The sequence below is a fragment of the Mauremys mutica genome, chromosome 4, assembly GCF_020497125.1.
Source record: "Mauremys mutica isolate MM-2020 ecotype Southern chromosome 4, ASM2049712v1, whole genome shotgun sequence".
NCBI lineage: Eukaryota > Metazoa > Chordata > Testudines > Geoemydidae > Mauremys > Mauremys mutica.
In genome coordinates, this window is record NC_059075.1 from 10,013,513 (window position 1) to 10,033,301 (window position 19,789).

Below are 19,789 nucleotides of genomic sequence, written 5' to 3' on the forward strand. Positions count from 1 at the left end.
TCAGCCACTGTGGAAGTGGCCCTGTTAAGGAGCAGTGGCTCATCATGAGAGGCTTTGATACATGCACCCGCCCTGGAAGGGGAAAATTACAGTGACCTGGCCAGACGGCCAAGCCACAAAACGGGAGCACTTGAGTCCTGAAGGAGTGAGACTGAGAGAAGCGACGGAGTGAGCAACCGCAGGAAGGGGCATCAGATGGGCAGAGCTAATCCCCAGATGTGGCCAGAAGCAGGTGCTCCAGCGGTGGGTAGAGCATCTGTGACAGGGCACCAAGAGGGACGGCTGAGTGGAATAACCCATCCCCTTATTATTTAGGCCACAAATTAGGCCTTGTTTCCAACACAATACTTTTAGTTTATTAATTTCCAGACCCACATTTTCTTATTTACCAAGCATGATCTTAACACAGTCCTTCAGTTAGATCCATGGGCTTTTTTGTTTGGACTAATTCGGTTTTTCCCTCTGGCTTTCTTGCGCCTCCTTATAACATTCTTTATTAAAAATCACGTGATCTACTTGTCACGGTCAATTGCCAAGCAGGCAAAAACTTCTAGGCCCAGTTGTCACAAAGACTATTCTCGCTCGAAGTGCTGATATGGATCTCCCCTTTGCCCATAGTGTTTGAGCTCCCTGACTTAGGGCGGAAGGTCTATTGACACACACACTCAGTGAGTTATCGGCTGCAGCTGAGAAGCAGGACAGTCATGTGGGCACATTGTTGGTTTTGTTACTCAGCAGCAGTGCTTGGACACAGCCAGTTTAGCTTGCACAACATGGAAGGTGACCTGCAATGGGGAAAAATGGGTTCGGTGCCCTTTTTGTTGCTGCTTTCTGAGGCGGGAAGGGAGGCTGGAAGGTTTGGGTTTCCAGATTATTTTTTGACATGAGAAATTCAGGCCTGGCGTAGCCTGTTTTTGTGGAGGGCGGGGGGAGCAGTTGGGTTCTCTGACCCCACAGAGGAAACGTTCCTGTGTTCGAACCTGGCCGGGAGCGCTTGTGTTAGCTGGCCCAGTGCTGAAGGCAGCATCCTGAGCTCAGGTTCTCCCCCTCACTACGAAGAGAAGCCCACAGCTCCCCTGGAAGCGGGAGCCCATTCATTCCGAGGGAAACTGGTTTTTATTCACTCTGTTTAAAACAGGGGGGCTTGTTCATTAACACCTATTTCACACAATGGCTTAATGAACAGTGGGGAAGGAAAACTGCCCTTATGGGAGAGTCCATCCATGCCCCAGTCAGGCCTTTTTCTCCAGTGCCCTTCAGCCTGAGGGGCAGCCCCCATCTCGAGTCCCCAAACCCCTCCCTGGGGGGGGGTGACCGTTATCCACACCCCCAGCAACCAGCCCGCCCATGAAGCTGGCGGCGCTGCCAGGGCGGGAAGGATTCACTCCCATAGCAACAGCGGGGCGGTTTCCTTCCTTGATGGTTTGTTGGCGTCCCTGGTTTGGGGCCTTCCCCGTGTCCCACCCCATTGGCCAGGGGAGGCTGAGCCCTGCCCCGTCTCCAGCGCTCGGGAAACTCCCCGCTCCCGGGGCTCCTCCAGGGAGGGAGAGGCTCGGAGAGGAGAGGGACGCGCTGGCTTGGGGGGGCCGCTACGCCTAAGGTAAGTAAGGGCGGCGGAGTGAAAGGGAACCGCGTCCTCAGCCCTGGCACCCACCCCAGAGGCGCCGGGGCGGGGGCGGCGGGGCTGCGTGTGCCCCTCGTTGTGGCTTCTCCGGCCAGCGCCGCTCGGCAGAGCTGGAGCGGGGAGCTGGGGGCAGCAGCCCCGCCTGGGGTCTACACTCGCCCCCTGGCCTGGCCAGCGCTGGAACCCGCTGCGGGAGCCGGATCCCGTCCGTCGGGGCGCCAGTGGCTCGTGTGGACAAGGTGCAGCTTCCTCAGCCCGTCCGGCTCCTGCGGCGGGGCCCCCCTTCTCCTGCCCCGGCAGAGAGCTGCGGGCAGGGGGCGGCGATCCGTCCCTCCCGGCCCCCCGCACCGATGTGGTGTCTTCGCCCCCCCGCCCCCAGCTCTCTCGCTGGCCCGGGCTCCCCCCGCCGGGCTCCGGCTCCGGCTCCGCTTCTTCCAGCGGTTGCCGGGGCAGAATCCGATCCGGTGCAGCGAAGGATACTGCTCCGCGTAGGCATGTGCTACCGGCAGCGCATCCCGAGACTTTAGAAGCTGCTATTGTATAAAACGGCTGCCCGGTGTAGCAAGTGCCGACAGGGAGCAGTTTCTTGCACGATCTTCTATGTGAAATTGCTACGGGTAGTAATGTGCCATCTGTAGCAGCTAGTGACACGCCTCGATTGTAAGAAGCAGCTTCTGTAAAAAGATGCTACTTTCCTTGTACATGCTTGAAAACTGTCATCGAGTTTCTATGCCCTTAGCTCAATCCTATGCCCTTATCTCAGTCATTAAGATATTGACTAGAAACATCCATGACATTGTTATTATGCCCGTCTTCTTGAGCGTTATGTCCATCTAGGCTTCATTTCCATAGTTCGATTATGAGAAGGTTATGTAGGCTTGGTACATTGTTAAAGAAAGCAATCAGGTTGGTTTTACATGTGAGAATGCGTCAAATACCCTTTTTGGCAAAGTTTGAGCTTTCCCTGCTGCGGGTAGCATGGTCATACACGTAGCATTTTCACACACACACATGGGTGTATGAAACTGCAAACTCTAGGGATGTGATCCCTGTAGCACTGCAATGTGATGAAGCTAATTCAATTGCAGGTAGCAACACTTCCCTATAGTTTCCAGTTTCATACTCGTGTGTGTGAGGAAACTGCTGCCTGTAGGAATTAGCTTCATCACATTGCAGCGCTCCGGGTAGCAGCACATCCCTATAGTTTGCAGTTTCGTAGTTGTAGGTGATTCCTACAGAGAGCACTCTCACAGCATACAGGTTGGATAAACACAGTCAACAGCCATCTTGCCTAAGGTATATATTGGCTATGTCGTATCCATATCATAAGCATCTTTTCATAAAGAATGTAGAGTAGAATGTCACACCCCACATGTATGTTTGCTGATCTGCAAATAGTCAAGGAGCATGCACCTTTGGGTGCTAACGCTCATGACAATAGTGCAGAGCCATGCAAGCTCCATGAGTCTGTGCGAGATAGCGGCCAGTGAGGAGGGCCAGGCAGGTTAGTGGGTTTAGAAAAAACAGGGCCACCCAGAGGGGTGTGCAAATGGGGCAATTTGCCCCGGACCCTGCAGGGGCCCCCATGAGAATATAGTATTCTATAGTATTGCACCTTTTTTTTATGGAAGGGGCCCCCGAAACTGCTTTGCCCCTGGCCCCCTGAATCCTCTGGGCGGCCCTGAGAAAAAAACGGTGTAAATGTTATGTATACGTTTATGCGTTATAGGAAGTTTGATCCCCTGGCCACAGCCACCCCTGTCTGACTTGTTTGGTACCCAGCGTACGCTGCCAAACCAAAGCCTCCCAAAATACAGTGCATACATACAAAATACATGGAAAATACAAGTGCCATAGTAACCGTAGTGACTCCATGGTGACAGAACGTGAGTTAGCCCACACTTAAACTGTAGGTACGGCCTTAGGTATATGAAATGTTTGGGAGTATGAGGGTAGCCTACGATTCATTCTGGTGTTTAGGCTCAAGGCATTTGAACTGGCCTTACTGCACCCATCAGGCTCAGGAACAAAGAGGCACAAAAAAAATCTCATTTATGTATTACAATTTCTTGAGTCGAGGGTGTATAACTCGTGCTCCGTACGCCGTAAGTAGCACATTTCTACGGGAGCAGTATCCTTCACTACACCCGCAGGTGAGCGGGGCCGGGGGCGTGGCCTCCCCCTGGGGGCGGGGCCAGGCTGCGAGCAGGGCGGGGCGGCCCCTGCTCCCCAGGGAGGTGCCTGCCTGCTGCCCAGGAGCTGTCCCGGGGGTGCTGGGGGGAAAGTGGGGGCTGCCTGCCACGGGGCCGGGGTCCTGTCCGGGGGGGCCCTGGCTGGCGCTGGGGTCCTGTCCAGGGAGGTTCTGGGTGGCGCCGGGTCCTGTCCGGGGAGGTCCTGGCTGGCGCCGGGGTCCTGTCCGGGGAGGTTCTGGGTGGCGCCGGGGTCCTGTCCGGGGAGGTTCTGGGTGGCGCCGGGGTCCTGTCCGGGGAGGTCCTGGGTGGCGCCGGGGTCCTGTCCGGGGAGGTTCTGGGTGGCGCCGGGGTCCTGTCCGGGGAGGTCCTGGGTGGCGCCGGGGTCCTGTCCGGGGGGGCCCTGGCTGGCGCCGGGGTCCTGTCCGGGGGGGCCCTGGCTGGCGCCGGGGTCCTGTCCGGGGGGGCCCTGGCTGGCGCCGGGGTCCTGTCCGGGGGGGCCCTGGCTGGCGCCGGGGTCCTGTCCGGGGGGGCCCTGGCTGGCGCCGGGGTCCTGTCCGGGGAGGTTCTGGCTGGCGCCGGGGTCCTGTCTGGGGAGGTTCTGGCTGGCGCCGGGGTCCTGTCCGGGGGGGCCCTGGCTGGCGCGGGGTCCTGTCCGGGGAGGTCCTGGCTGGCGCCGGGGTCCTGTCCGGGGAGGTTCTGGGTGGCGCCGGGGTCCTGTCCGGGGGGGTTCTGGGTGGTGCCGGGGTCCTGTCCGGGGGGGTTCTGGCTGGCGCCGGGGTCCGCCCCGGTCCTCACCCAGCCCCGCAGCGAAGGCAGCCCCGTGCCCAAGTGGGATGTCGCGTGTGCTGCTGTTCAGCCAGCAGTACCCCCCACTGGGCCTCCAGCCGCTGTGGGATCCCCAGAGGCCGGCCCAGCTGCTGCTCTGTGACCCCCTCCCCCCATTTCTCACATGGGGAAACTGAGGCACGGAGCCTGTGACAGGATTAGAATCAGTCCGGGCCCTGTGTCTAGTCCATGGCATCTGCCTCTCAGCTAAACTACTGGGCCGTTCTGTGGGGCGACTGTAAATCCTCTCTTTCCCCCTCTTCGGTCCCCCGCTTGTGGGAGTGTGACTAGCACAAATGAATAGCATGAGGGACCAGCCACCTGGCTGTGGTTTCTGGCGGTTACATCCAGAGTCAACACTTCTGTTAAATCTGTTGTAGTAATGAAAGGTGCCCTTGTGCTTTGCGTTGCTTGGAAATAGACGCAGCTGTAATCCCTATGCATTGTGTGTGTATAGTAGGTGTGTGCCCCTCCCTCTGGGGGGGTGTGTGTGTGTGTGATCGCTCCCTATGCATTGTGTATCCCTCTCTGCTTTTCCTCTCCTCCACTCCCTATAGCTACATAATCCCTATGCATTGTGTGTGTATAGTAGGTGTGTGCCCCTCCCTCTGGTGTGTGTGTGTGTGTGTAGTGGGTGTGTATCGCTCCCTACACATTGTGTATCCCTCTCCGCTTTTCCTCTCCTCCACTCCCTATAGCTACACAAGCCTTTTAGCTGATGAGATTCGGGAATATTAAAATGGCCAAATGTCTGTGACTCTCAGTAGGAGCAGGATCGAACATTTATATTCATGTTTATGTTCGGTTGTGAGATGTGTAGCCTAGGATGGTGGTTCTCAGCTTTTTCCATACCGGGGTCCCCCTTTCAATCCTGTGATCCCCTGTCTGCTAGCTGGGATTCCTCCTGGCAGGGTGGGCATGCCCACCCACGCTGAGAATTCATGCCCGAAGACACAGACTGGAAACTAATGCGTGTGTCCTAAAACTGAAGCCCTTTGCTAGTGTAACACCCCGGGGTGTAGACGTAAGCGCACAAGCTGGGGATGTAAAAGGTTCTTAAATCCGTGTTAATTGGCCCACGTTGCGGGTACCTTACAGTAAGTAGCAACTTAGATAGTAATAAACACTCTGAGCCATGTCAGGAACGCTGATAATTTTATTTCCTGGCATTCCTGTGTTCATTGCAGCCTGACTGCTGCAGTAGCCGAGGGTTTTGTACTGAATTCTCTTTTCTGAAAATGGAGGCAGGCGGCCGGGCGGGCAGGCATCCTGTGGGGCAGCTGGGGTTGTGCAGCTCAGTGATTGGGTTCACCTCAGACTTTCCCAAACACAAATGTCTGATGCCAAGCATGGGAAGGGTCAGGCCACGAGGGGAGATTTGGGGGGAGCTAGCAGTGGCAAAAGTGGTGCTAATGAACGTTGTCATGTGACTTTAATCCTGGTGCTTCTGAATCTTCACCCTCCCTTGGGTGCGTGCATGCACACACAGAGCTGGAGCAGTGGGTGGGTGGGAAAGCAGCCCGCAGGGTGAGGGATCTCAAAGGGCCATTCTGTTTCCCGCAGCAGCAGCTGTGCCAGGCAGCCAAAGAGCAGAGTGGCAGCTGCTTGTCACAGCATGCAGCCGGAGGAAGGAGTGCCGAGATGGCCAGGGGTGCTGATGGTGGAGTTGATGCAGAGCCAGCTGTGGGGGTGGGGCTCTATTACCACAGGATTCCTGGTGCTTTTGAGACAATCCTTTGATGGCGCCTAGCTCACGGTGCATTGAAACCCAAGGGTTAATTACAGCTTTTGCTATGGCTCTGAAAACCACAATAGCCTTTGCTGACAAAACATTATTATCTATGCAGAGCTAGGTTCAAATATCAAACAAAACATTCCTGCAGCGATGAGGAGATGTGAGGAGTTGTTGGTCTGCACAGAGCATGAGGAAGGGATGTTGCCAACTCTCTCAGCTTTATCACAAGTTTCAGGATATTTGGTGTCTCCGCCTAAAGCCCCAGCTCTGGGAGTCACGTGATGATGTGAGAATTGGATTCCATTTGAAACAGGAAGCTTCTAGCCCAGGGGTTGCCAACCTGAGCCTGAGAAGGAGCCAGAATTTACCAATGTACATTGACAAAGAGCCACAGTAATATATCAGCAGCCCCCCATCAGCTCCCAGGGCCTCCCACCCACCAGCAGCCCCACTGATCAGTGCCTCCTGCTCGCTCCCCACACCTCCTGATCAGCTGTTTCGTGGTGTGCAGGAGGCTCTGGGGGGAGGAGCGAGGGCATTGCAGGCTCAGAGGAGGGGGCGGGAAGGGGTGGAGTGGGGGCAGGGCCTGTGGCAGAGCCGGGGGCTGAGCAGTGAGCACCCCCCCCGGCACATTGGGGAGTTGGCGCCTGTAGCTCCAGCCCCGGAGTCGGTGCCTGTACAAGGAGCCGCATGTGGCTCCGGAGCCACAGGTCGGCCACCCCTGTTCTAGCCCTCACAGCTGCAGAGAAAACCCTAAAAATGTGAATACTAAAGATGGAAAAAGCAGACGGCAAATACAAAGACCCCAAAAAGGACTATTTGTCTTAAAAATTAAGATTAAAAAAAAGTGTCCTGATTTTAGGGGGCCCTGAGCATTGGTTTAAGAACACTCGGGTTGGCAGTACTGATAAGGGCAAAAATTCTCATAATCTGTGTAGCAGATGGGCCAGATCTCCAGTGGTATCACCTTAATGGGATGGGAATCTTGTTCCACTGCTTTTCCCCTTTCCCCGAGACTCTTCCCTTCCCCCCCTTAATCCCCCCAGTTGACATACAAAATGTAAGGCCCCAACCATCCGCACATGGAACCCTCACTGACTTTAGTAAGAGTTTACTATTTACTGATGCCTCCAGCGGTAGCTTGACACCTCGCAATGCACGATAGGGCCCAAAGGGCTTGCCTTGACTTCAGTGGGTCACACATCCAGGCCTCGCAGCATTGATTCATCAGAGACAAAACACCCGCCCCAGCTTTGCCAGTTCAGCCTGGCACGGGGCAGACAGACAAACGCCACCTGGGCTGGATTAACAGCGCCACCCAGCAAACTCGACCTGCAAGCTGGCTGTCTAGCAGCTTGAGAACTCAGCCTCGGGCTCTGTGTTGCAACTTGCAGTGTGCAGTGGGAGAAGTCTTCCAGTCTCAGCAACAACACAGCAGAGCTGGAGAGCTTCCTGCAAACCTCCAGGCCAGGGGGAGGGGAAGAAATTGGGACCTTTCGGTAGTGCTTTGGCCCGTGCTTTTAACCAGCGGAAGGAGTTGTCGTTTGTCCTTCGTTCCACCAGTGGTCTGCCCCCGAGCTATACTGAGAGCCTCCGGATGTCCATGCTGTGTGTCCATGCTGAACGAAAGGAGAGCCCCACTCTGAATTAGCTGTGCTACTGGGTTCTGCTCCACTGCAGCTCCGACGTTCCCGCCTCCTTCTGAGGCTGCTGTCCCATCATCTTGTCTGCTGGCGGAGCAGCTCGTCCCAAAGGGACCGGACATCCGGTGTGACCGTGACCAAGTCACTTCTCCCCACCCCCCCATCGGGCCTCAGTTTCCTCTCTCATCTTTTGTGTCTCCTCAGCTGTTTTGGTTGTAAACGGTTCCAGATAGGAATTGTCTCTCGCCGTGGGCTTCTCTATGCTAGAAAAGTGGGTTGAGGTTAGGTTGGAGTGTGTTAACTAACCTCCACTTATCCACAACCCGTCCTCGTGTGGCTGCATTGCAACATCCCTCGCCTTCCCAGAGCAGGTCCAAATTCCCCATTGTTCTAGCGTAGACCCACCCTAGGTTTGTGTACAGCCCCTAGCACAAGGGGCCCCCTGATATCAGTTGGCTCTTCCAGGGGCTTCCCATAATGCAGATCAATAATTGTGTTGCTCATAGGGCAATTTTTGCACACACACTTGTGCTTCCAGTTGATTGAATTAATGCATTCAAATGTGTTTCGCATGGTGAGTGTGCAAACATTGCAGATCCTGGTGTGTGCACACTGAGACGTGGAGGCTCTCCTATTCAATGACTTGTAGCATTGTGGCCGTAATGGTAATACTCTTAAACACTGACTTGCATAATGGATGGATGGTGATGGGATCCGTTTCTGGTGAGGGGAAATCAGAGTTACTGCGTATCCCTGTTTGTGTTAATTTACGCTGTAATCTTCAAGGCATGTGTGGTGAGGGTCTACTGCAGGGGTGGGGAAACTTTTTGGCCCGAGGGCTACATCTGGGTATGGAAATTGTACGATGGGCCATGAATGCTCATGAAATTGGGGGTTGGGGTGTGGGAAGGGGTGAGGGCTCCAGCTGGGGGTGCGGGGCCTGGGGTAGGGCCAAAAATGAGGAGTTCAGGGTATGGGAGGTGGTTCCGAGCTGGGAAGAGGGTTGAGGTGCAGGGAGGGGGTTCTGACTGGGGGTCCGGGCTCTGGGGTGGGGCTGGGGATGAGGGGTTTAGGGTGCAGGAGGGTGCTCTGGGCTGGGACCAAGGGGTTCGGAGGGCGGGAGAGGGTCAGGGGTGCAGGCTCTGGGCACTTTCCTCAAGCAGCTCCCGGAAGCAGCAGTATGTCCCTCCTCCGGCTCCTACACAGAGGGGCAGACAGGCAGCTCTGCGCACCACCCTGTCCGCAGGTGCCGCCCCTGCAGCTTCCATTGGCTGCAGTTCCAGGCCAATGGGAGTTGCAGGGGTGGCGCTTGGGGCAGGGGCAGTGTGCGGAGCCCCTGGCTGCCCCTACGCGTAGGACCTGGGGGGCGGACATGCCACTGCTTCCGGGAGCCACATGTTGCATAGCACCTAGGAGCCCTGGTCAAGGACCAGGACCCCAGTGTGCTAGGTGCTGTCCAAACACAGAACAAAAAGACAGTCAGGACCAAACAGAATAACTGCCCCCACGTTACTGGCTGCGTTGCAGTGATTCCTGCTTATGGCAGAGGATGTACGTGCAGTTCAGCCAAGCAGCTAGCAAAGACGTTCTCTGTCCCAGCTTAGTGCCAGTGTAACTGTTTCTGCTGCTGGGTAAATGTAATTCTTTCCTTTGCTGGCCTCAGTGTTAGGCCTGGTCTACACGGGGGGGGGGGGGGGTGTTTCGATCTAAGGTACGCGACTTCAGCTACGTGAATAGCGTAGTCCGCGGCTCCCCCATCGACTCCGCCACCGCCGTTCGCGGTGGTGGAGTTCCGGAGTCGACGAGAGCGCGTCCGGAGTTCGAACTATCGCGTCTAGATTAGATGCGATAGTTCGAACTCCGAGAAGTCGATCGCTACGCGTTGACCCGGCGGGTAAGTATGGACCTACCCTTAGTCGTGGTTAGAGCCCAAATCATGTTTAGAGCCCGATTTTGGTTCCCTTTGGTAGAATTGTTCACCTAAAAAGCAGGTGCAGTTTTGAGTTGCAGGGACGTACAGTGATGACTGATGCTCTATTAACAATTTAGGGGATCTCTCTGAAGTCAGTGGGAATTTTGCAGCTAGTACACTGCTAGAGAGGCAGTGTAACCTAGTGGTTACAGTAGTGGCCTGGGACTCAAAGGACCTACGTTTATTCCTGGCTCTGCCATTGTCCTGCCGGGTGACTTTGCACAAGTCACTTCATGGCTCTGTGCCTCAGTTTCCCCATCTGTAAAATGGGGTAATGATACCTCCTTTGTAAAGCCCTTTTGATGAAAAGTGCAAGACGAAGCTGGGAATTTTATCGCTGTACAGCATTATCTGACACGCTTAGATAAGCTAGTCATATGCCATAACCTAACTTTCTTTATTATTAATGGAAGGAGAATCCTACTCCATCTGAGAGCCGTTGATCAAAATGGGTGAAGTCCTGACTCATATTTGTGCCACGCCTTAGCTGAAGGCTACACAGATCAGCCAGGCGTTTTACCAAGCGAGGTTACTATGGAGATATCCCTGAACTTTAAAAATAAAAAAAAAAATCCATTACGTAGTTTGTGGTTTTTGCTCCAGAAACTTTGGGCTGCCTTTTTTTGTTTTTTTTTAAAGTATGTCGAAACATCCACTGTGGTGGGGGATGGGAGGTGAATAGTCTCTGGGGTTTGTACTTGTGTCTCCTAGGATAAGAGTCACAACCACTCACGTGACCAATGTAGATGAAAACTTGTTATGCATCTGAATTATTGAAACAAGCTGTCGTGCGACTTAAAATGCAGCTACAGTCAGGGGAAAGAACGAAATAAAACAGCACCTTCTTATTTCACCGAGCTGGTCTGCCCACTTCACTAACACAAACCATCTTCTACAGCTCACAGCTGGAGCGTGCTGCATTCTGTCCTGCCTAATGCACCACGCTGAATTTCTCTCACATGCTGTTTGCTCTGGTTTACTTGTCCGTATTGGTTTAAACCAGTTGCAATTCCTCCAGGCAGAGACTTTGTCTTGCTACGTGACTGTAAAGTGTCCTTCATCCCTGTAGCACCATAGAAATAATAATTAGAGTGCTGGCAAATCTCAGGTTGCACAATCTTCATTCCGGCAAGCAGGAAGAACAGAGTCGGGGGGGTTTCTCTTTCCTTTCTTCCTTTTGAGTTTTCAATTTGGCAGAAGTCTTGATTTGCAAAGATAACAACCTTGACGTGTCTTTATTTGCAGACTAAATATGGAGCTTTGATGCTATTTATGTCTGCAACTATAACTGTGTGTTACCACTTACTGATACAAATCTATTTCCAACTGCTATGGCCGGAGGAAAACATTGTGATGAAAAGTATTTGACAAAAAGGAGAATGTAAAGCTGACTACTCTACGTGCAGCTCTATCGTTTGCTTCTTATACACTGCGCTGGGCCAGGTTCTGATTTCTGTAACAGTGATGTATAGCCAGAGTCACTTCCTTGACTTCAGGGGCGTTACTCTGGACTTCCACCAATGGCACAGATTTGGTGTCTAGGATATTGGAACTGGCTTTACACTTTATCAGAACTGGCAGCCATTCAAAAAATGCATAAATAAATCAGAACACAGTTTGTGGAAAGGCTGAAATCTTGTTACCTAACAAAGATTCAGTAAGGGCTTGGCTACACTGGAAAGTTGCAGCGCTGGTGGTGCCTTTACAGCGCTGTAACTCACTCACCGTCCACACTGGCAAGGCACAGCGCTGCATCTCCCTGGCTACAGCGCTGGCTGTACTCCACTTCTACAAGAGGAATGAAACTGTCAGTACAACAATCATCTCAAGTGCAAATTATAGTTAGCTGGAAAATGACAGCCAATAGAAACACAGATATTACGGCCTCTCAGATTTTTTTCATACTGTCGATCTGGGAGATCCGTTAATTAAAAGGACTCACCTCTGTTGGAAAGACAGAAATTCAGCCATGCTTATTCTCTAACTGTGGTCCTGATTCAGCAATATACATGTGCTTAATTTTGAGATCATTGGGATTACTCTGGTGTTTAAGGATGTGCTGAATCAGGACTTGTGTAACTGAATAAGCTGCTGTCCATGACTGCTATGTGTTTAAACAATATTTCCTTAACTGGATTTTAAGCCCCCACAGATGATACACTTCAGATTGGTGTCCATCTCTCCAGGAAAGATAACTGTATTGATTCAAGTCCCGTACAGCAAAGCCCTTGCCAAGATAATGGCCCTTGCATGCATATCTCACAATGTAGCAACTCTCCATTTAAATTGCAGTCCTTGAGCACTGAAGATTCCAGCGATGATTAGCCTCCTTCCCATTAAGGTTTAATATAGAGAATAACAACATTGTCTAAATAAAGGGGCACTAATTTTAAACATCAGTCCAGGTACAGCAGTGTAACATCTAGTATGGTACTGATATCTTCCCATTTAATATTTAGCTAACAATGTTTCATATAGATGTCATTAGTCCTTGGGGTAGTTGAGAGACATTCTCTCTGGGAGTAGAAATGCTTTGAGGTGAAAAGTTGGCAAGCAAGACATAGGGGACAGATTCTTCAGGACGTATTAAATATAAACTCATGTGACTTTTTAAAAAGGCAATGCTGAGATCTGTATCTTGTAGATGGAATGTGGGGAAAATAAGTATTAACTGTCTCCTTTGTCTTTGTTTCAGGAAAATGGCAGACGGTTTTTCTGTAAGTCCTGACTTTTTAAACAAAATTCATGATCTTTGAGCATTATAAATGATGTTGCCTTGTACTAAAGCGTACAGTTCCTGCGGAAGCTAGAATTTCTCATCTTTTCTAAGCTGTATAAAACTCCTCAAAACTAAATTCAGCTCTTAATCTGTACATTTAGTGCTGAAATAATCCCTCCTGGACATCTCAGGTTGGGCATCCAAAATCACTGGCTGCTCATGAATATTTAGGGTTGTGTGCACTATCCCTGCTCTCATTGACTTCAATGGGAAGATTTTCATTGGTGTCAGTGGGAGTGGGACCATTATTCTGGCTTTCAATTGTACGTTTATTACCATAAACACAACACATTGCAGCTTGCTAGAGCGTGATGCTTCCCAGGGTTGTGAAGCTCCTTGCTACCACCTGCCCTTAGCGTGAGGGAGTCTTGTCTGTGCCTACTCTGGATCAGCTCCCTGATTCCACTGGCCTCTTGCAACACAAGCTGCCTTCCAGGTCTCTGCAGGCCTTGTGTTCTCTGGACAGGTTAGCAACCCCCGAATCCTCATGGTGTGTCCCTCTGAAGTGCCCAGTCCCTGATCCACTGAACACTCACAGAACTCTCAGGTCCTGTACTCCCAAGGGAATAGCACATGCCAGCTTACAAGATTCAACTCTGGATCATCAATCTGCTGAAAACACAGCACTTAGATATATTTATAGTGAAAACAAGGATAAGTTTATCATCAAAAAGCAGATAGTAACTAAGAATATTGGAAACAAATGGTTACATATAAAACAAAATTATAACATGCTTTCTAGCTAAACTTAACTCACAAGACTTTTCCTGTCTCAACAGGATAGCTTACTCCAAGTCCTTTTCCCACTATTTTCAGCCAGGATGGCTGAAATCCCGTTTCAAAAGATCAAGCCTGTTGGCAACGTGCCTTCACAGGTTGAAGGCTGCCAGAGCATCTTTCTGCACCCTCCCCCATCAAATATACCATAACAGATGTTTGAGATTCATCTGAAAACCGGGATCCCTCCTCAGTTTGCCTCTTCCTGTTAATTTCCTTCTGAAGTCTCCACAAGCTCTTCATTAGCATTTGACTCAGTGTGTTAATAGACTTCTACTGTAAGACACACACTGGTCCAGCAGGGAGATAAACATCTCCTCTTCCTGTCTGGAGAAATTTGCCTCAAGGGACGCTACCTTTGAGTGCTCTGCCTTTAACTACAAGGCCTAGAGAGCATAATTTGCTGCATGTGTGTGTAACTCTTCACATTTTCCATACATAGATCCCATGATGATGACCAGTGTGCCACAGGTTTTTCATTAGAGACCTTACATGACATTATTTTGGCGAACCCAGGGGATCCCTGTGCCCTCTGCCAGTTGGCATCCAAAGTCTTTGGGTCACATAGAGACACTCCAGAGTAGCCTGTACTCCAAGCCAATGTCCCCTTCTTTCTAACCTCCCTAGGGCTCCCTCTCCAATCCCACTCTGGACCTCAAGGCTCTGTCCAGTGACAGGCCAGATCCTGTAGTTTGTGAAACACATTCCAAACCCTCTCCCCTGGACAAGAAGTAGAATGATAACGACCCTGCTGTTCGATGTTCTGGTCTCTGCCTGTCCTCTCTCCCCATAAAGCACCAAGAGACACAAGCGTGTAAGGAATCAAAACAGACTCACGCTGGCTGGCAGGATGCAATGGTAGCATACTGACGATGTTTTGTCTTCCTTCCAGTTATCTGATGCTTTATCTGGAGCCGGTAACACAAACCCAAATGCTCCTCCAAACCAAGGCTGGCCTGGGGGTCCCTGGGGAAATCAACCTGCTGGTCCTGGAGCGTATCCTGGAGCGCCGGGGGCGTATCCTGGAGCGCCGGGGGCCTATCCTGGAGCGCCGGGGGCCTATCCTGGAGCGCCGGGGGCGTATCCTGGAGCGCCGGGAGCCTATCCTGGAGCACCAGGGGCCTATCCTGGAGCGCCTGGAGCCTATCCTGGAGCACCAGGGGCCTATCCTGGAGCACCACCTGCCCCTGGACAACCCCCAAGTGGACCTGGAGCACCTCCTACTGCACCACAATTTGGACCTGGATTTGGATCTGTCCCTCAGCCCGGGGGACCTACTGCGCCACTGGTGACAGCTATATAATTTTTTAATAGTTTCCAGTTCTTAGACAATCTGCAGTGTCTGATAGGTTGAGAACAGGAGGGACCTGGCTGACCGAGAGTGCAGTAGACAGAGTATGAATTAGGAACCGGAGCACATGGGGCTCAATCTTGCAAGGTGCAGAATCCTTCCTGGAAGGTGCAAAGTGCCCCCCTGTCTCCCAGCGTCCGTAGGCATTGAGAGTACTCAGGCCCCTACAGGATCAGGCCCATAGTGCTGTCACCCATCCCTTTCGAGCGCTAGTGTTACTGCCTGGTAGGTGAACGTGCCAGTGTGCATCTCTGGTCCTTCATGGTGAGTAAGGAGATGTTACAGAGCTGGGATCTTGCTGGAAGAAACCGATCGCTCTGAAAAACACCACACTCCTTGTTGTCACCTTGCATCTAAATTATTCCTGAACATTTTCATTCCTGAGGAACAATCCACTATTGCAATATCTAAAGCAAACTTCCCAGAAAATATCAGTTATTCCCTTTTGTTCCAGGCAGACTTGTTTCCTTGACAGAGATCTTAAGTCATTAGCTCCCAGCTACATTTATATTGTAAAGCACCAGTAACTGAGAAGTCTTCAGTCAGTGTCCCTTTAACGTAGGGAGAGGCAAGAGGGACTCGGGGGTAGCTTTCCTGCGTGGGTCAGACAGCCGGGTGTCTAGCAGTCTCCTGAGGAGCCTGTTGTGTGCCTCTGAGCACTATCAAGTTATGAGACCTTAGGACTTGTCTGTGTATTTTTATATATGTGGTTTTAAATGTTGGCTGCGAGTCCGGTTCTTGCTAATGAAACGCCCGTGTTCTTTCACAGAGAGTCCCCTTTGAGCTGCCCTTGCAGACCGGCCTCGTGCCTCGCTTCTTGATCACCATCGTGGGGACGGTGAATCCAAACCCCAAAAGGTAAAGTGAGCTGGAGCAGTGGGTGTCCCCAACGGAGCCAGGGGGACGCTGCCCGGAGGAGAGCGCTGGGTTACCGAGGGGCTAGATTGTGCTTTGCTCTGCGCCCCCATGCGGGAGCAGAACGGGGAGGAAGAACCCACCGGACAGCTGGCGGGGGCGTGTGTGTGAGGGTGCAGGAGTCACTGGGTGCTGGTTGCTCCCATCAGGGATAGGGCATGGGTGCAACCGTGTCTCTGTCCTCACTGATGTGGGGGCCAGCATAAGGGCTGCCGCTATTTCCTGCTGGTATAGGCCAGCATTGAATTACTGTCCCACTCTGGGCAGGGATGGACGACTGAGCCGCTGAGGCATCCACGGCTACTCCAGGATGGGTGCAGCTCACACCACAGCCCGTGCCCAAGGTGGTGCCTAAAGGCACAGGTCGGCCCTGTCGACTCACCCCGGGGGATCGAAGGTGTTGCTGTGACAATTCAGAGTGGAACTGTACTTTCAGCTGTGGCTAAAGCCTTCTCCAGCTGGATTTTGGTTCACGGCGGGGAAGCAGGGGCTGTAGTAATTGAATTTGCACTAGAGTTTGGTGTGAACAAAGCTCCACTTGACCTTTGTGCCCCAGAGTGGCTCCCCTAACACCACACTGGGGAGCATCACACAGACACGCCAGGGCCCCATTGCAGCACTCGGGCATAACCCCACCGGACAGGCTGATCGGATCAGAGAGGCCCAGGCTTAGCACCTGGGGACAGGAGATTACGCTGAGCATGCTGGGTGGGAAGGGGGAGGCTCCAGCTCGCTCAGCTGCTGTCCTGGAAGCCAACCCTGGGCGGGAGGCAGCCCGCTACTGCTGCAGCCAGGTGCTCTCCCAAGCAGCATCTGCTTCCTGATGAATTGCCCAGAATGTCCTTTCATTAAGCAGAAGTTTCTCAAACTGTCCCTTATCCATGCAAACTGGCCTGTGGAAGGTGCTCTAAGAGCAGCCATTCAGATGGGGGGTTCACGAGGGAAGCCATGAGTATGGGGCAGGGGCAGGAACAGTCAGCCAGTCAGAGTGCAGTTTGTAGTGTGCTGTGTTGTTTGTAATTTTAGACACACATAGGGTGACCAGACAGCAAATGTGAAAAATTGGGACAGGGGGCAATAGGAGCCTATACAAGAAAAAGACCCAAAAATCGGGACTGTCCCTATAAAATCGGGACACCTGGCCACCCTAGACACGCAGGGAGTTGCTGACATGCCAAGTCAGTGAAAGCAGGACCCCGGGCTGCCTGTTTCATTACAACCGTAAAACTTGACTTACTCCTCTGCTTTCTGTGACTAAAGGCGAGCGCTGTAGGAACTAGCCTACGAGCTGTGTGGCAATACCGTTCAGGGGTTGTGGAAAGAGAAGTTATCTATCTCTTGCAGATTTTCACTGGATTTCAAGAAAGGGCAAGACATCGCCTTCCACTTTAATCCCCGCTTCAGCGAGGAGACCAGACCCGTCATTGTCTGTAACTCAATGATTCAGAATAACTGGGGAAAGGAGGAGAGAACCGCTCCCAGGTTTCCATTTGAAGTTGGCAAACCTTTTAAGGTATAAACTAAACTTTACCCAGCAGGCCTGGTGCCCGGTATACCTGGTGCTACAGAAACTTTAAATGTGTATTTTCTAAATATCCACTTCTAAATGCCATATACTGGACAGGAGTGTTCACTGACCCCAGAGCCCCGTTGCAAAAAGGGCACCACCATGGTATGAACTGGCCCTTGTCTTTAGCAATCTAGGTGAATGGGCATAAACCTTTCAGCCCTGCAGCTGGTCCTTCCAGCAGCCCTGGGAGGCTCACCTGGCTATTGTCTGTTTTGGTGAACAGAGGCCTTAAATGGCCAGGGCTATCATGCTGGTACCTTTCAACACCACTAAATTCAAAAGCCACATGCGTGTTAAATTCCTTCTGATGCCAAGACTGTAAAAGCAATAGCAGTAGCTGCTCGGTGTGGCAGATATGGGTCCTTACCAGCCAGGGCTGGCCATAGCAGGGCAAGCCAAGGAGCAAAGGCTTTGCTGCTTGCACAAAGGAGAAAGTCCAGTGAGTCTGGTTATAAAGAAACCTGCTTTAGTAAGGGGCATGTTAAGGTGGGTCTTACCTTAATTGGCAACTTCATAAAATGTGTCCGTTCCCTAACTTTCTCAACCGCTCCTGCCAAGGCTCAGGGCATAGCTTTTACTCCCTCAAAACTCCCCCCCCCCAAATTCATGTTGCCTCTAAGAGTTACTAATTGGGCTGTAATCATAGCCTGATGGTGCAGATCAGGGAGGTCTCCCAGCAGACCACAGGGAAAGCCAGCTGATGCAGAAAACTGCTTGTCAAGGAACCCTTTCTATAGAACAGTTGAGTGCAGGGATCGGCAACCTTTGGCATAGGGCTCGCCAGGGTAAGCAGCCTGGCAGGTTTGTTTACCTGCTGCATCCCCAGGATCAGCCAATCGGGGCTCCCACTGGCTGTGGTTTGCCGTTCCAGGCCAATGGGGGCTGCGGGAAGCGGCGTGGGCTGAGGGATGTGCTGGCCTCCCTTCCTGCAGCCCCCATTGGCCTGGAACAGCAAACTACAGCCAGTGGGCGCCACAATCAGCTGAACCTGGGGACACAGCAGGTAAACAAACCGGCCTGGCCTCCCAGGCTGCTTACCCTGGCGAGCCACATGCCAAAGGTAGCCGATCCCTGGTCTAGTGTTTGGTCAAAGCCAGGCTGACAAGGTAAAGGTGCTGCAACCTCTCAAGGGTTAGCAGGTCCTTGCGGCTCACACAGGGGCTGGGGCAGAGTATCAAAGGGGTGTGCCTTCGCCCCACCTGGCTAGCTGCTACAGGGAAAGTCTCTACTGTAGGAAGCAAATGTCCTGTTACCATTGATTTGTGCTTTGAGTGTGGTGGTTTGGTGGATAAAAAAAACAAGCCCTGAAGCTTGGAGTATTTTTTCCCTTCCCTGGCTGGTGAAACAGCTCTCCAGTTTACACATCACTACTGGAACGTATGGAAGCAGAGTTACAGGATCCAGGGTCCCTGCTCGCTCAATGTTTAAAACAGCCTTGCAAAGCTCTACTCGACCCAGGCAAGTAAAACAGCAGGTTGTTGAGCAGGTGTCTGGATTGCTACATATTCTTGACCATTTTACAAGGGAGCCTGGGCTTTCGCAGGGAACTAACTCCCAGGATAGCATGCAGCGGTAGAGGTGGTGGACAAGACTCAAGCAAGTGTTACTGAACTAGTCCTTATAAGGGAGAAGGGACTGAACAAACACTTAGCTTTAATTAGGGAAAAGAGATGCAGAATTAAGTGCTTGTGAAAGGTATCAGAGCTTGACAATGAGATCCCCTGTCCACAGAACTGGCACAACATGGATGTCAGCCTCGCTGCAAAGCTCTCCCACCAGCTCTGGAGGGATGACGGCTCATGAGGGATACTTTAATCTGAGTCTTTGGTCAGTGGAATGGCAGCAGAAAGGCAAATGGCTTTTTTTTTTTTCCCGCAATAGACACTTTACACTTACCCTTCCGCTGCCAACTTGTTTCACATGCACTGCTAGCAGATGCCAGTGTGACATTGGTATTAGCCTAGGCTTGATTCAGAATAGTGGCCTTAGTCCCCCTAGCCTGAGACCTAGTCCCTGAAACAAATGCAACGTTAAACTCATTTGTTTGACTCACATTTTTCAGATCCACATTCTGTGTGAGACAGATCATTTCAAGGTAGCTGTCAATGATGCTCACTTGCTGCAGTTCAACTACCGGCTGAAGAACCTGAATGAAATCACCACACTCAGCATTGGTGGAGACATCTCTCTCACCAGCGTTACACCTGCTATGATATGAGTGGGGTTTTGTAGTGCAACCTTCACCCCAAGAAACATACTCCGGCCATTTCTTGAATAGCAGTTAGCCTTTAAAAAAAAATTGCTGGCTTCATTTATCCTTTGTATAATAAACTTAATAAAAATACTTGTACTAGAAGTGAAATTTGCTTCCATGTTATTTAAAAAGGGTATCAGAAAATGGGTACA

General features: G+C 51.9%; 1 protein-coding gene across 2 annotated transcripts; it reads left to right on the plus strand.

The window, feature by feature from the left end:
- Positions 1-1,438: 1,438 nt before the first annotated feature.
- On the plus strand, positions 1,439-19,745 carry LGALS3 (galectin 3). Of its 2 annotated transcripts, XM_045015210.1 has the most exons (7): positions 1,439-1,600; positions 12,687-12,708; positions 14,440-14,646; positions 14,710-14,835; positions 15,668-15,756; positions 17,158-17,326; positions 19,446-19,745. In XM_045015210.1, the coding sequence occupies exons 2-7, from the start codon at positions 12,691-12,693 to the stop codon at positions 19,599-19,601; spliced, it is 765 nt and encodes a 254-aa protein (XP_044871145.1). In that variant the 5' UTR covers positions 1,439-1,600; positions 12,687-12,690; the 3' UTR covers positions 19,602-19,745. The 2 variants fall into 2 exon arrangements, with proteins under 2 accessions (XP_044871145.1, XP_044871144.1); XM_045015209.1 differs by having other exon boundaries at positions 1,441-1,600; positions 14,440-14,835.
- The last annotated feature ends 44 nt before the right edge of the window (positions 19,746-19,789 follow it).